This window comes from Desmodus rotundus, chromosome 4 (assembly GCF_022682495.2).
Source record: "Desmodus rotundus isolate HL8 chromosome 4, HLdesRot8A.1, whole genome shotgun sequence".
NCBI classification, from domain to species: Eukaryota; Metazoa; Chordata; class Mammalia; order Chiroptera; family Phyllostomidae; genus Desmodus; species Desmodus rotundus.
The window spans coordinates 102,607,002-102,622,651 of NC_071390.1; the positions used below are offsets into that span (position 1 = coordinate 102,607,002).

The following is a 15,650-nucleotide window of genomic DNA, read 5'->3' on the forward strand; positions in this document are numbered from 1 at the left end:
CAGGCCTGTGAGTTTGATGGTACCCTGAACAACATAGAAAAGATGTGAAGTAAAAGGACAGGTGAAGAATAAACAAACACAACAGACATAGAAATGGGAGTCTCAGATTATTGGGGTAGGCCCAAGTTAGTAAAGTGGTTGAATGTGTGTGTCTGGGTGGGGTCCCAGAGAGCCCAGAGAGGGAGAAGGAAACCAGAGAGAGATCAATATTCTTTGAGTGACTAAACCCTGAGAGGTTTATAGTGCTATTCCTATATGTAATTCAAAGTAAGACAACAGCAAAGGGTCAAAAGCATTTTTTTAAATGTAATAAAATATAAAATTTTTTTATCAAGATGAGTAATTCAGTAATTTTCTTTTGAAAAACCAAATACTTTTACCTAACCATTTTTCTCATTTTGGAGGCCCCCATTTGGCTTATGTCCTAAACACTTACCTTGCCTGTTATTCCACCTCTGTGCTACAGTATGTGTGTGTGTGCATGTGTATGTGTATAAATACTACTTAAGTAATTTCTCTGTCAAAGCTGAGTACATACGCTCTATCTTAAATTGGCAAAGATTTCCTCTTTTGAGTGGGAAAAATAAGATAATACTGTCATAATGTATTATTTTCTGATCATCTGTTTGATAAGAGAGGAACAGAAAGCCAAAGTCTCTTTGGATACTTAGCAGAGCTTCTGGGTCAGGAGAACTCAGTGAAATTGGGATGTGCAGCTGAGCAAAGTGGGTACCCCTCCCTCGGCCTCGTCTATAGAAGACATGTAGCCAGAGTTTTCTCTCTTGCAAAAACCTGTGGGCTGTTTGCCTCAAAAGTTGAACAGAATATGAAGGGAGAACTTTAAGGCATCCAATGTGAATGACAATTTATGGTAAATTCCACCTCTTTGACACTTAGGAAGTTCCCTGCCTGGCTCCCTACCCACTCACTCTAAACTGAAATCCTATAGCTGGCGACCAAGCACAAATGCTCCCAGCACAATTTCTCACTGCAGACTTACAAAACAACAACGCCCCTGCTTACATCTACTTAAATGTAACAGTAGAGGGGACCCACACCGGACTGACAGCACTGTGGGTTCTTAGAGCTGAACAGATAACCTGACACAAGCAGGCATGGGAGGAAAACAAGCAACATGGAAGAGAAAAATCCAAGACTTGGTGGGGGTAAATGGTGATAATTGAGAAAACAAAAGACAATCTCCCAAAATAACACACAAAATTAAACGCTTACACACTCAACCTTTGATTATTACACTCAGAGATTCAAGAAGCTATGGTCACAACAAATAAAAATAAAAAGTTAGGAGAAAAAAATCAGAAAAAGTACTCAAAGTTTAAAAACGTGGTTTCCAAAGCATGACCTGGCTCTGACCCCTAGGAACCTATTTCTGTCTCTTCAAAAACCAGCGTCTGATAAGCTTGTGCTTCAGTTTTTGCCCACTTCTTTGTGTTTTTGTCAACTCCATGGAGATGCCTATGTTATTTAAAGCCCTGATATGTCTCATGGGTTTTCTTTGTTTTTAATTGCATTTGCTATTTCTGTATGTTAGGAGCAGTGAAGGCATATCAAAGCTTCAATTTATTACTTGACCCAAAGTCCTTATGTTACTCTGTTAGTTAAAAAAAAAACTACGTAGTTATTGAGTAATACAATATTTTTAGTAGAAATTTCATGAATCAAAGGACCATTCTTATCCACTTTGCTTCTGACAGTATTAATTCTGATACATTAATCACCTGCTATTCAGAATCAGATTATACTGTGCAGTCCAAGAATCTGTAATATCCTGATTAAACTTTCTTGGGTATGGTCACCCTTCTAGCAAGAGTTCTTTATATCAATAAACACAGAATCAATAAACTTAATCAAACAGTTAAGGTCTTAATTGTACACTTGGAGAGAGCATAGCTGATTGAACCATTCATTATCTTGAAATGTCATTGTTGCTTATGAGAAAAATTATATTGGAGGACCCAGTCCTAAAAAATTGTTAACAAAAAAAGTAACTGAGTTTGAAGGTAGTTCAGAAGACTTTTAACTCTGCATAATTTTTGAATATTAGTTGTATTGCATTTTGATTTAATCTTGGAAAAAAAAACAACAGAGCAACTTGAAGAGTAACTTACAGTACTTTAGCAGAAATTGAGGCCTGTCATTGATGAATTTTTTCACAACTCTGTTGGCAAGATATCCACACCTGAAGTCTTTTTCAGGTTTAGTTGGTTGGTTAAGGGTTTTAAAGTAAATAATCACTGAATTCTACCCCCAAAAATCAAAAATAAAATACTCTAAACTGTACAAAATGTAGAGAGATTACATGACTTTTTAGTTATGTGAGTGAACTCTTGAGTTACAATGGGCTTCTCTTGCAGGAGTCATGTCTTAGGAAACAATGTCCCCAAGAAGCATATTATTAACCTCTTTAAAAAGATTTTATTTATATATTTTGAAAGAGAAGGGAAGGGAGGGAGCTAGGGAGAGAAACATCAGTTGTTTGCCTCTTGAATGCCCCCAACTGGGGCCTGTCCTGCCACCCAGGCATGTGCCATGACCAGGAATCGAACTGGCAACCTTTTGGTTTTGCAGGACTATGCTTAACCCAGTCAGCCACACCAGCCAGGGTGTGTGTTATTAACTTGATAGTTCAACTCAAAGTCTCCCATTGGGATATACTGAAATCCATTTTCAAATCCAGAACAATGTTATTCATATATTTTTAAGTTTTTAAATTATAGGTTTAATACACATACGTTATAGAACATTTGGAAGAAATAAAGCAAGTAGGAGAAAGGAAGCATTTCCATATTACCACATGTAAAGTTGTTTTAAATTTTTAGGTTTGTGATGCTGAGGTACACTTGAACTTCGTCCCTAGTAATTTGTTAGAATTTTTAACTTTGCAGTAGTCTCCTAGGAACCAAATTTAGGAAAAGTTAAACGGCAAGGGTGATCTTGTTCCTGAAAACCAGTAAGTTCTAATTAAGTCTTGAATTTCTTTGGGGCGTTTGACCTGTGTCTTCTGTAAAGAAGGCTGTGCCAAGAGGAGCAGTTACCTTAGTGGAGATTATTTCCACTCTTGACTCTATGAGAAGAGGAAGCGGGGAAGATTCACTCACTAAGAGAATGCTGGTTGAAAGCATCTGTTTAATATGGTAACTATAACCATATTAATTCTAATAACTTAGTAAGAGATTATATTGTGCCTTCTTTTGAAAAGTGTTACAGGATGATTTCTGAATAGTGGCACCTAGAATTATACCTGTGAATGAATCCTTCCTACTTGCCTATGGCTTTTTACTTGCTTCCATTTTGGTCCATTGTTTGTCTGAATTGGAAAGATTGGTTGAGGGCAGAAAATATTCATGTAATGAATTTTTTTATTCATTCTATTTTTTTGAGTTGTTTTATTTAGGTTTTTTAATTTATGCATTATACTCTGGTTTCTCTTCAGATCGTACAAATCTTTTGCCTTCTTTTATGTATGCATCCCTTACATGGAAACAGCATTATTAGGAAAAGTTATTGTTTTAATACTTAGATATATTTTTGAACTTTGTATTTTGAAATAATATTGGATTTGCAGAAGAGTTGCAAGGATACAACAGAGTTCTCTTAAAATGCTATTACCCAGACTCTCCCAATGTTAAAATCTTACATAACATTTTATCACTTACTAAAACTAAGAAATTAATATTTGTACAAAAATATTAACTACTACAGCCTTTATCTGAATATCACCAGTTTTTCCAGCTGATGTTCTTTTTTTTTAATTTGAAGATCCAATAGATGAGACCACGTTGTATTTGGTCATCAGGTGTCCTTAATTTCCTCCAATCTGTGACATTTTCTCAGTTTTTCCCTTTTTTTTTTTTTTGATGATCTTGACACTTTTGAAGAGTACTGGTCATTTTGAAAATGTCCTTCAATTTGGTTTTTTCTGATGTTTTCTCATGCTTATACTGGGGTTTTGGATTTGGGGAAAGTATTGCAGAAGTGAGGTGCCCTACCTATCACATCGTGTCAAGGGTACATGCTATCACAATGACATAATGCTGCTGATGCTAACTTTGATCACTTGGTTAAAGTGACGTGTGCTAGGCTTGTCCACTGTCAATTACTTTCTTTTCCACACTGTTTGTTAGAAGTAATCACTAAGTGCAACGCACATCCAAGGGAAAGGGAATTAATCTCCACTTTCTGGAGGGAGGACTATCAAAGAATTAATGGATATTATTATAATCACCTCAGTAATTAGTAAATACATGGGGAGAGATCATTAAAGGCTGTTTAAGTATCTTATTTCCCCTTATAGTTTTGAGCAGTCATTGTCGCACGCACCAGTGGGCCTTGCCTCTAACAATAACAGCTCTAGTTTTCTAATGGCAGTCGTTTTACTTCCCTCAGAGATATTTTAGCACAGGCTTATTTTACTATCTTAAAAAGATATTTTTGGCATGGTTTAGCTAAGTGATTTTCTGAAAAAATCATTCTGAATGAATGATTTTGAATTTTATAACATTTTATGAGTTAAAAATTTTTTTAATGGAAAGATTATTCTAAATTAAGGGCTCTGATTTTCTCCAAAAAAGTGTATTTAATTCAGGAAGCCATAGGTTACTGCTAGTGATTCTTATTCTTTATATAAATTTTTAAAAATGAAAACAAAATGTTAATGAAAATAATATAAAATTCTATGAAGTAAGTTAGGTTTTTCAAATGTTTATTTTTAGCTTTTAAAAAATGCTACTGCAGTAATAGTAATCACCAAGCATCGAACAAACTTTGACTTAAATGGAAAGTAAGCTGCGAGGAAATGCCTCCGTGTCCGAGCCCTAAGTGACAGTACTGGGTTTCTCCTCAAGCAGCGCTTCATAGCAGCTGAGTTCTGAACTCAAGGTTCTGAACATGTTTTCAATATCCATAGTTACAGCAGAAAAATAATTCTTAGTCACCCAAACATCACACCAAGGTTGTGCATATTTATAATTTATCTATGGGTCATGGGCCAATTAAAATTTAGAAAAAATATATCACAATCCTGTGGTAAGGCAGTCACAAACAAAACGTGAAAAAAAATAATGTGTCACTCTTTCTTTCTACCAAGTATTACCCCCACTCGACTTTTGCCCATGGTTAGAAAAACATATTGAAGACCATAAACTTGTAAAATTAAACAAATTGGTATTATCTTCTGTAATACCAACTATGTACCTTAAATATGCATTTATGGAATTAAAAACAATATAAGATTACTTTCTCTTTACCATCCTGCTAGCTCAGCCTTGATAATGAAACAGTTCCTTCAATCAGATTGTTTTATTGGTCTTTATTGAGAACCTACTATGTGCAGAGGGAAGATGCTAAGCTCTGAAGGGAGTGAAATATGCTATCTGTACCTCAAAAGAGATGTGAAATAAAGGTGGCTGCACTGTCTAGTGTCCCCCAAGTACATCTTCAGGTCTTTGCAGGTCATAGCATCCCTTTGACTCCTCACCTTTGGTTTTAGGAGTCCTGCAACCTGCTAGGCCATTTAAAGGGGTGTGTCTCCTTGGAGCAGTTCAGGTGAGACTGCAAAACCTCAACAGATGAACGAGTGTTAATTCTGCTGTATGATAGGCAGTAGACAGGCAGGCTTTTGTGGATAGGTAAAGTGACCATACATTTTACCATGTATAAAATATAAATAATAAGGTGTTATTAATTATGACAAGAGGTATAAACAGGGAAGCAACAAACTTGGAACATTCCTAGGCAAAGCTGGATGGATGGTCACCTTTATCAATAGAAAATGCTCAGCAGACAAGTGCAGGAAGGATGTGGCCCCAGGGCACAGCTGGCCCGCAGGGCTCCCAAGTGACGACGGGAATCCTGCAGGCATTGGCCCGCTTCTGACCAGGGGGATAGTGCAGCAGTGGCTTGCAGTCTGTTCAAGCTGATTCCTTTCTGTTCCTGTGGCCTGTCCAAGTTCAGCGCCACCTTCACCTCATACCATAAAACACCCTTCCAGGTTCTTGCTCCATCAACCTCACTATTCCTCTCCTGGCCCAGGTGACTTTCATCAGTTTTTTCCCTCAATTCTCTTTCCAGGCTATCTTTACACTATACATTCTTTGGTTTGCTTTTTTCTGTGTTTATTCTAAAAGCCTTTCCTAACAGGGTCTTGCAGAGCAAATGGTTTTAGCTTTCAAATTTAGTGTGTACTTTGGAAGTAAAACACTTAACTTTTCCTTTTACCCCTGCACTCTCCTAACGGTTCTAGTGGTCGTGTGGATACCACAATGTGGAGATCACCAACATAGGCGGACGTACAGGCAGGGAACATCAAACGGTTAATAACTCTACGTATTAACATTTCTCTAATGATGCCAATGCTCTTGATGAGACACAAAAAACTCTCACGTCAAGCACTGCTTAGGCTTCAGCGTGGTTAATGCTCACAACAATTCTATGACATAGGTACCATTGCTATCTCTGTTTTGCAGCTAGAGAAACTCAGGTTTCAGTGGTAGAAACAGAGGGAAAAGGCAGTATAACATAGTAAAAGCAAACTTTGTACTGAATTCTAATGTCAGTTCGGCCTCAGACTTCATTTTTCTCATCTATACAATAAGGAAGTTTATTTTTAAAACTGTTCAAATGAAAATTGTAGTTAGAGGTCTACAACTTTATTTAAAACCTGTGTGGCTAGTTGAATGTGGGACAGATTTGTGAAAAGTAATAATGTGAAAATACTCTATTTTATTAACTACAGTTGGATCTGGGGCAGCACCTTATAATATTTCTGCAGCAGAACTTTTGTAGAGAAAAATATAAAGAATATTAAAAAATCCCATCAGTTAAGGTTAGATGAATGCCAAATTTGTTTATTTTGAACGTATGAATATTTTTTGATTTTCAGAGCTCTCTCAACTTTATAATTGTGGAAGCTGGACTAGTGAAAAGATTGGGATAAAGTTATTATCAGTGATATAAAATATTCCATTCCATTATTAATAATATCAGACTCATTGAATTAATGTGTAGTGTGAGACATCATATGAAAAATGCTATATGACCTGGACATTTTTTAAGTACTTGGTAAGGCTAGTGATGACTCATAACGTGAGCACTGCTGGGCTTTCTACTGCTTGGTTTTGGTTTCAGGACCTAATGATCGTTGAATGTACTGAGGGTACATGGCCTCATTCAGTTGTTCTAACGAGGGAACCTAGTAGGTCTAATCATCACAGTCGAAGGGGCACATAAAGGGAGTGACAGTGACCAACCAGGAATCGGGACTTGGATCCAATTTCTCACTCCTGCAGACTCTGGAATAGAAGGACAATATTAAGCATTCTAAAACCATTCTTTACGGTAGGTTCCAATGTGATAAGAAAAAAAGCAGCAGCCATAGCAATGATACGGCGGGTGTGTCACACCTCCCAAAAGAAGAATCCGCTGCATGTGGGCTGTAGAGAGCACTGACTTTTACAACTGACACTAGCTCAATAGATTCAGTGCTGTGAGATATGACTAATGGTATCCAACACTGCTGTATCTCGGTAATTTGGTTCGTTAAGGGAACATACTGTTTTTATTTTTATTTTTTAAAGATTTTATTTATATATTTTTAGAGAGAGGGGAAGAGAAGGAGAAAGAGGAGGAGAGAAACATCAGTGTGTGGTTGCCTCTTGCACACCCCCTACTGGGGACCTGGCCCTCGACCCAGGCTTGTGCCCTGACTGGGAATTGAACAGGCGAACCTTTGCTTCACAGGCCAGTGCTCAATCCACTGAGCCACACCAACCAGGGCTTTAAAAACTAAATATATGCATACTAGTTAGTCTCTTGAATGATATTTAATTATAATCTAATTTGATATTTATATATGAAGCTTACATTTAAAGTTATAAATCTTATGTATAAGCTTGCCATTTAACTATTAGTAGATTCCTTGAATAAGAAAGGCGTGTATGACTCAGAAGGTAAGAAGAAGAGAGAATATGCATACGTGCCTACCTCCTCACTCTAAGCAACTTTAATAGGGCTAGTCATTTCCTTTTTAAAAAGTTATCTTGGTCAAAGCCTGCAGGTGATCTGGGAAAATGACATTTATTACTAAACAATGATGACAATTCATGGGTAATTTTCTGATCTTTGCCATGGACAGAAGTGCTGAGGCTTAGCAGATGATGGAGGGGTGTTAGCCCCCTCTCTAAAGTCCACAGAAAGGAGGAGAGGATGCAGACAACGCCTGGTCTGAAGATGAGGTCAGCAAGCAGGAAGGCTGAGCTGAGGATGAGTGAAGGCACCAGCAGAGAGGAGGATACTTTAAAAAATCACGAAATCTAAACATCACAGGTGCTCTGCTGTTAAATGGATGCCACATAAGCTACTTTGAAGCTTCAACTAACAGACAATGTTGACATGTTGGCAGTGTTTTAAAAATAAAAATATGTTTGTGATGTATGGCAAACTCAGATATGCTTTGTGATGTAGGACCCGCTCAAGGACTTGCTTTGGCTAATTACATTATGAGATGAATACTCTGTGATTACTTAGCTCAGTTGATAAAAGCAATGGTTGATCTATGATTCTTTGAGGTAAGAATCGTAGCTCACAGGTGATATGCAGACAGGCTAGACTGTAGAAATGGAACGTATTTCCATGGGGTTGTGTTTCTCAGAAACAAAAGAGGAAGGGGCTATTTTTATTCTGGTTGAATTTACATGAATATCAATCCTATTGAAGGACCCTGCATTCCTGTTGCTGCCAATAACAGAAATACAGAGAGTAAGAAAAACTGGATTATCTTGCCTCAGCAGCATTCTGCTTAAAGGAAGTCAGACCACTGGCGTGGGAAATGAGAAGCTTTTGGTGGAAAAAGCACATGTCTTTCTCCTCCATGTAGGATGCAGGCCTCACCATTGTCTCCTCTTCCTCTTTCTAAGCCCCCTCACTCTGCACACACTATGTGCAGCACAGAAGCGAGGAGTGTGTAGACAACAGTGGAATGGGTCCAGAGAAGCTGTCCTTGCTAAAGTTTTTAATGGTAGAAAACAGAGATAGTAGAAATTCTTAGGGAGTTTGGCCACACTAATTTATTCAGAGATGAAAAACTCAGAGAAGCATCCTTTAAAACATGACCATCTTGTGTGAATGCGATGGTTCTGATTTCTTATGGAGCAATCACCTGTGCTCTGTTCAGTAGCCGTCAGCTGGGTCCTAGTTTCAGTTAACCTTTTGGAAAATACTTGTCATTGAGGCAGGTCAGGAGGGCAGAGAGGAAATGTACCACCACTTACAGCAGGTTAAAAAAAATCTCCAAGAACATTGGGATGCTAATTGAGTGAGTTGTGTTGCCTTTGGAGGTAGACAGTCACATCTTTTCTCATGCAAATAGAGCAAGGACATCAGTTATCAGTGGACGTGAGAACAGTGAGGTAGCGCTGGCAATTTAAGGGATGCCCTTTCAGAAGTTGTCCTTTAAATTATTGATTTCTCCATTGTGCTTCACATCTAAAAAAAGATGGCTCAGATGTGTGCCTAAGTAAAACCAAAATTAGCAATGCATTTGAAATAATAAAGAAGAAAGTAGGCATAATTTTCTTTCTTTTTTTCTTTTTCTTTTTAATGACAAGGCACCTGTTCCCATGAGGTAATATTGGCCAGATGACTGCATCTTTTGCTTTACTTGAGGATTTTGAATCATTTCTGAAATTCAAATATACTTTATTTGAAGTCTTTACAAACTTTTTTATTTTATTTTTTAAAAGATTTTATTTATTTATTTTTAGAGAGAGGGGAAGGGAGGGAGAAAGAGAGAGAGAGAAACATCAGTGTGTGGTTGCCTCTCACATGCCCCCTACTGGGGACCTGGCCTGCAATATAGGCATGTGCCCTGACTGGGAATCAAACCTGTTACCCTTTGGTTTGCAGGCCCGTGCTCAGTCCACTGAGCCACATCAGCCAGGGCTTCATAGGCTTTTTTAAAAAGACATTTTTAAAGCAATTTTTAAGTTTAGCTTACCACTAAGTTAAGGGAAGGTACAAAGATTTCACATAGAAGGGAGGACCCAAAAAAACCCCCAGAATTATCTTCTGGAGGGCGGACCCATTGTAGTACAGGCTTCCCCCACTAGGTTAGTGTTCTAGGAACCCCTTTGTATCAGTGTACCTGCTGGAGTTGTTGTGAGAGGCTGTGGTTGACTTCAGTGAATTTTTTTGAAGAGTCTTTCAAAACATTTGCCCATTTCATGATGGGTTTATTTACAAGTACACCTGCCCATATTGCACTGGGTGTTCAGCAGTTTTTGACCAAAAACAACATGCCCCCCATGCCCCACCCTCCCTATTCACCTGATCTCTCCTGAGCAACTTGATGTGGAAAAGGTGAAACAAAAAATGGCAGAAACACTAAAAGGCATCAAAATCAGTGAGTTCAAAAACTGTGTTGAGCAGTGGAAAAAATGTCTCGATAGGTGTATTGTGTCAAATGGAGAGTACTCTGAAGGTGAGCGAAGTTTAAATGTGTAAGAATAAATGTACGATATTTTATATACCAATTCCACGTTTTTTGGGTCCCCGCTTGAATGCTCCCTGCTCTCACACATTCATAGCCTCTCCCATTATCAGTATCACTCCCCCAAATAGTATTTTTTTTTACCCAGGATGAACCTAAAATGGCACATCATGACGCCCAAAGTCCATAGGCTACTTCAGTCAGGGGCAAGCCTTGGTTACACATCCCACGGGTCTCACCAAATGCGCAACGATGTGTGTATCATCATCATATCGTGCAGAGTGTTTTTACGGCTCTGAAAACCCTCTGTGCCTCACCTATTCATCTCTTCCTCCTCCCCCGTAGGCACCCAGGCAATCTCTTTATTGTCTCCACAGTTTTGCCTCTTCCAAAGTGTCCTGTAGTTGGAATCATACAGGATGTAGCCTTTTCAGATTAGCTTGTTTCATTTAGTAATGTGCATTTAAGTTTTCTCCCTGTCTTTTCATAGTTCCATAGCTTATTTCTTTTCAGAAGTAAATTTTCCATTGTGTGAATGGAGCACCATTTATTTATCTATTTACCTACTCGAGGATACCTTGGTTGCTTCCAAGTTTGGGGAATTGTGAGTAAACCCGCTATAAACGTCTGTGTGCAGGTATTTGTGTGGACATGTGTTAAACTCCTTTGGGTAGATACCGAGGAGTGTGGTTGCTGGATCATATGGTAAGAGTATGTTTTGCAACAGCTGCCATACTGTCTTCCCAAGTGGCTTTGCAATTTTACATTCCCAACAGCAATGTGTGAAAGTTCCTGTCCTTCCTCATCCTCACCAGCATTTGGTGGTGTTAGTGTTCTGGATTTTGGCATTCTAGTAGGTATGTAGTGGTATCTCGTTGTTTTAATTTGCATCTCATTGATAACACATGATGTAGAACATCTTTTCACATATTATTTGTCATCTGTATATCTTCTTTCGGAAGGTATCTGTTAAGATCTTTGGTCCATTTTTAATCTGGTTGGTTGTTTTCTTCTTGTTGAGTTTTAAGTGTTTCATGTATATGTCACATAACATACCTTTATCAGATGGGTCTTTTGAAAATACATGTTCTCGGGCTGTAGCTTGTTTTCTCATTCTCTTGACATTGTCTTTCACAGGACAGAAGTTTTTAAGTTCAGGTTATCGATTATTTCTTTCACGGATTGTGCTTTTGGCGTTATATCTAAGAAGTCCTCTTTGCATCCAAGGTCATTGCGGTTTTGTCTTATGTTATCTTTTAGGAGCTTTATAGTTTCATATTTCACATTTTGGTCTATGATCCATTTGGAGGTAATTTTTATGAAAGGTAGAGGGTTTGTGTCCAGATTTATTTATTTATTTTTGCATGTGGACGTTCTGTTTTTCCAGTACGATTTGTTAAAAAGACTGTCTTCCTCCAATGTATTGCCTTTGCTCCTCTGTCAAAGGTCAGTTGATTATATTTATGTGGGACTATTTCTGGGATGTGTATTGTGCTACATTTATCTATGTGTGTATTCGTTTGCTAATACTTCATTGCCCTGTTACTGGAGTTTTACATTAAATCTTGGAGTCAGGTAGTATCAGTCCCCCAACTTCGTTTTTCCTCTTTCAACATCGTGTTGGCTATGGTGGGTCATACATGCTTAGAATTGGTGGTGGGAGGGGATCTGTACTTGGTTTGATTTATAAATGATGTCACAAAAATTCCTGGAGACTTACAGAATGATGTAGCTTATCAAGCTTCTTCCCTTTCAGGAAATTTTGAATCACTTTATTTTAGATTCTTGGAGTAGAATACAAATGATGGACAGACAGATAGGTATATAGATAGATAGATAGATAGATAGATAGATAGATAGATAGATAGAGGAGAATGGACAAGTTGGTAAATGCATAGATACATAGACATTAAAAAGACAGTATGTATTCTAAGTAGAAAAAAAGTAATAACGTTTTAAAAATATATTGAACAGTATGCCAATCATTGTCTCAAATTATTTCTAGTGATTGAAATCACTCAGTGAGCTATGCAGTATTATTTTGCTTTACATATGAGCCTCAGAGAAGTGCAGTGAATTGCCCATGTAGAACGAGATTCAGATTAGACTCACTTGGCTCTAAAGCTGACCTTCTTTGCGCTACTTCATGTGTTTTATCAAATGAGGAATAATTTTCACTGAATGTTTGTGTTTTGTTTAATAGCTCACTGTATATGTCCAGCCAGAGCAAAAGCACACAGCTGAATATGCAGCAGACATAACTAAAAGTGTGTTTGATTATTTTGAAGAATACTTTGCTATGGATTATGCTCTTCCTAAATTAGGTGAGAATCATTTTATTTTCTTATTTTTAATATTTCTTTTGTTTTCATCTAAGTTAACTCACTTCCTCCAGTTGTATCATCCTTAGTTAATACTCATCCCCGAGTCCTTTTTGTGTGCCTGCAGTAGGTGTGTAATACTTGGTTGACGTGGAAAGATCCATGCTGGATCCCCCAAGAATAAACTCTATGCTCTGTTCCTACCTGATAAATATGTAGTCTTTTACTTAACAAAGAAAGATTAAAGTACTGTATGTGCACAAAACTGCAGATGTTGATAACGATGGAGCCAGAAATGGCAGCCTAGATCGGCTGATTTCAAAATTAGTACCTATCCTAACAGCTTACGTTGCTTCCCTGCCATCGATGATGAGTTAGGAAATAAGAATAAATGAGGCTGTCAAAGTTCCGTGTGCCTCCAGTCTTTCTATCATTGCACAAGACTAATTCCAGATTCTCCAGCAGTTAAAATGAAACAATGGTGCTCCTTCCATGAATATTTTTCTAATGTGGAAAAGTTTTATTTTTAAATAAAAATTGAGCTATAATCAAAATAGTGTCAGTATGACACTTGTATCAATAGCAGAAATTCTTTATTAGTAAGCTTGGGTGGTATTAGCAAAGACTTCACATGGAACACCCATATAGATGTCTGAAGAAATGAAGTAAAAGCGACAAAGAAGCAAACCAATCAACAACCGACTTCTTTATTTCTTTCTGCCCTTATTTTGGTATAATTCTCAATGCAAAGCAACTGGAATGCTTTGTTTCTCCCTCTCCACCACTGCCACTACCACCCCCACTGCGACTGCCACCACTGCTACTACTTCGTCTACTCTTACAGTGATGACGACGACTCCTACAACTACCACAACTACTGTCGCTACCACAACTGCTGTGACCACCTCCACTAGTACCTCTGTTCCTGCAACTACTACATTCATGACTACTAGGACTGCAACTATTATTGCTACTATAACCACTACAATAACAGCTATTACACCTGCTTCTATTACAATTGCTACCACAACTACTACCACAGCTACTACTACAACTACTGCAACTAATACTACAAGTTCTTTTCCTCCTTATCGTCCTCCACCTCCTCCTTCTTCATGCCTTTACATGCATTTTAACCCTTTCAGAATTGACTCTATCTTAGACTTTCCTTAGAAATGACTTCTGCATTTATTATACGTCCCCAAATTAAATTCACTGGAGTTAATTATAATGTCAATGCTCAGCCAAGAAACTAGGTTACAAAAACTTCCTTTTTTCCAAGCAGTAGGTGCAAATTACACTCCATAATATTATGGAAAAAAATGGCCTTGTGGGGGATATTTCTCCACCTTTTAAGTGGTAATCTTGTGAAAAAAATAACCAAACCTAAGAATGAAGATAACACGAAAAGGAAACTATAGCTTTAATCTTGACTTCCATTTAAGATAAATCTATTTTCATTCTCTTATAAAAACCTTTAAGAATCATTATTTTAATCAGAAAAGGCCTTCCTTACATGTAGATGAAATTTTAATTTATTTTCATTTATGTGCCTCATTTAAATTCTGTGTAATGATAAAGAAATTATAGTCTTTTTATAGTTCATTAACTGGAGAAGTTGAACTCTGTCCAGTATTCAAGCTGAATATTTTCTGTTTTGGGATTTAACACAGAACTGGTCAACACTGCCTCTTCCTGTTTGATAGTATGTCCAAGATAATAAGCCCCGGAAAAAATAAGGAATAGAGAGTTATGATAAAATTCAACATTTTAGACCTGGAAGGGAATTTAGAGGGAATGTGGTCAATTTCATATTGATCCAGCTAATTTAATACATACAGATTTAAGGTAAGTTACTTAAGTCATAGAGAATCAGGCTGACCTCAAATTGTACAGAGTTAGGGAAAAAATAGAATTTATATTTTCTAATGTTCTATAACTTTAGATAGAAATATATTTTTGTGCACTTGGAAGCTCTGTACTTCTAAATCCTCATTTGAAAAGTTTATTCTCTTAATTTTTCACAACTTATCCCCAAAACAGATACTCTGTGTTATCTAAGTGAAAATTATTTAAAAAGCTAATAAAAAAGAAGCACAGTAAGGAACAAAAGACACAAAATTATAGAGGACTTGAAAAGAGCATTGCCATTAGTAAAAATGTGTAATTAGTAAAATTGTCATAGAAAAAAACAAGACGCTGATATCTAGAGCCAACAGGAAAAGGTCCATGGAAATTCTGAGTTCATGAAGACCGAGAAGTTATTTTTAGACTTTTTAAAATGCATTCATCCAAAGAACTTAAATTGGTAAGAAATGTCATGAACAAATGGAAAGAATGTACTTCTCACTGGACTCTTTTTTCCATAGATAAAATCGCTATTCCAGACTTTGGCACTGGGGCCATGGAGAACTGGGGACTCATCACGTACAGAGAAACGAACTTGCTTTATGACCCCCAGGAGTCGGCCTCATCAAACAAACAGAAGGTGGCCAGTGTGGTTGCCCATGAACTTGTGCATCAGGTATACAATCTTTATATCAGATTCACTCATTTTAAAACATGGTTTAGACCACAGGAATAATTGAAATGAATTATAACTTAGCAAATTAAAAATAGCCAACTCAGAAAGTCCTGCTTGAAAGTCTTTCTTAGTGCTGATAAATATTTTACCATAGAGAAACTTTTAAGACACATTGTTTTGCCTTTAATAAATACACAATATGACTTCTTATAACCTTAAATATTCACAATACCTAAATCAAGACAAGAAACTAAAGAAATTTTAAGATCATTTTAAAACCAGGAGATAAATGCTAAGGATG

General features: G+C 37.2%; 1 protein-coding gene across 1 annotated transcript in view; it reads left to right on the top strand.

The window, feature by feature from the left end:
• The window catches only part of ENPEP (glutamyl aminopeptidase), an 87,995-nt gene that overhangs the window by 20,240 nt on the left and 52,105 nt on the right, over nt 1-15,650 (top strand). Inside the window, exons 4-5 of the mRNA XM_024551066.4 lie at nt 12,708-12,828; nt 15,195-15,349. Of these exons, the coding sequence (XP_024406834.2) occupies nt 12,708-12,828; nt 15,195-15,349 (276 nt within the window). The remainder of the gene's footprint in view (nt 1-12,707; nt 12,829-15,194; nt 15,350-15,650) is intronic.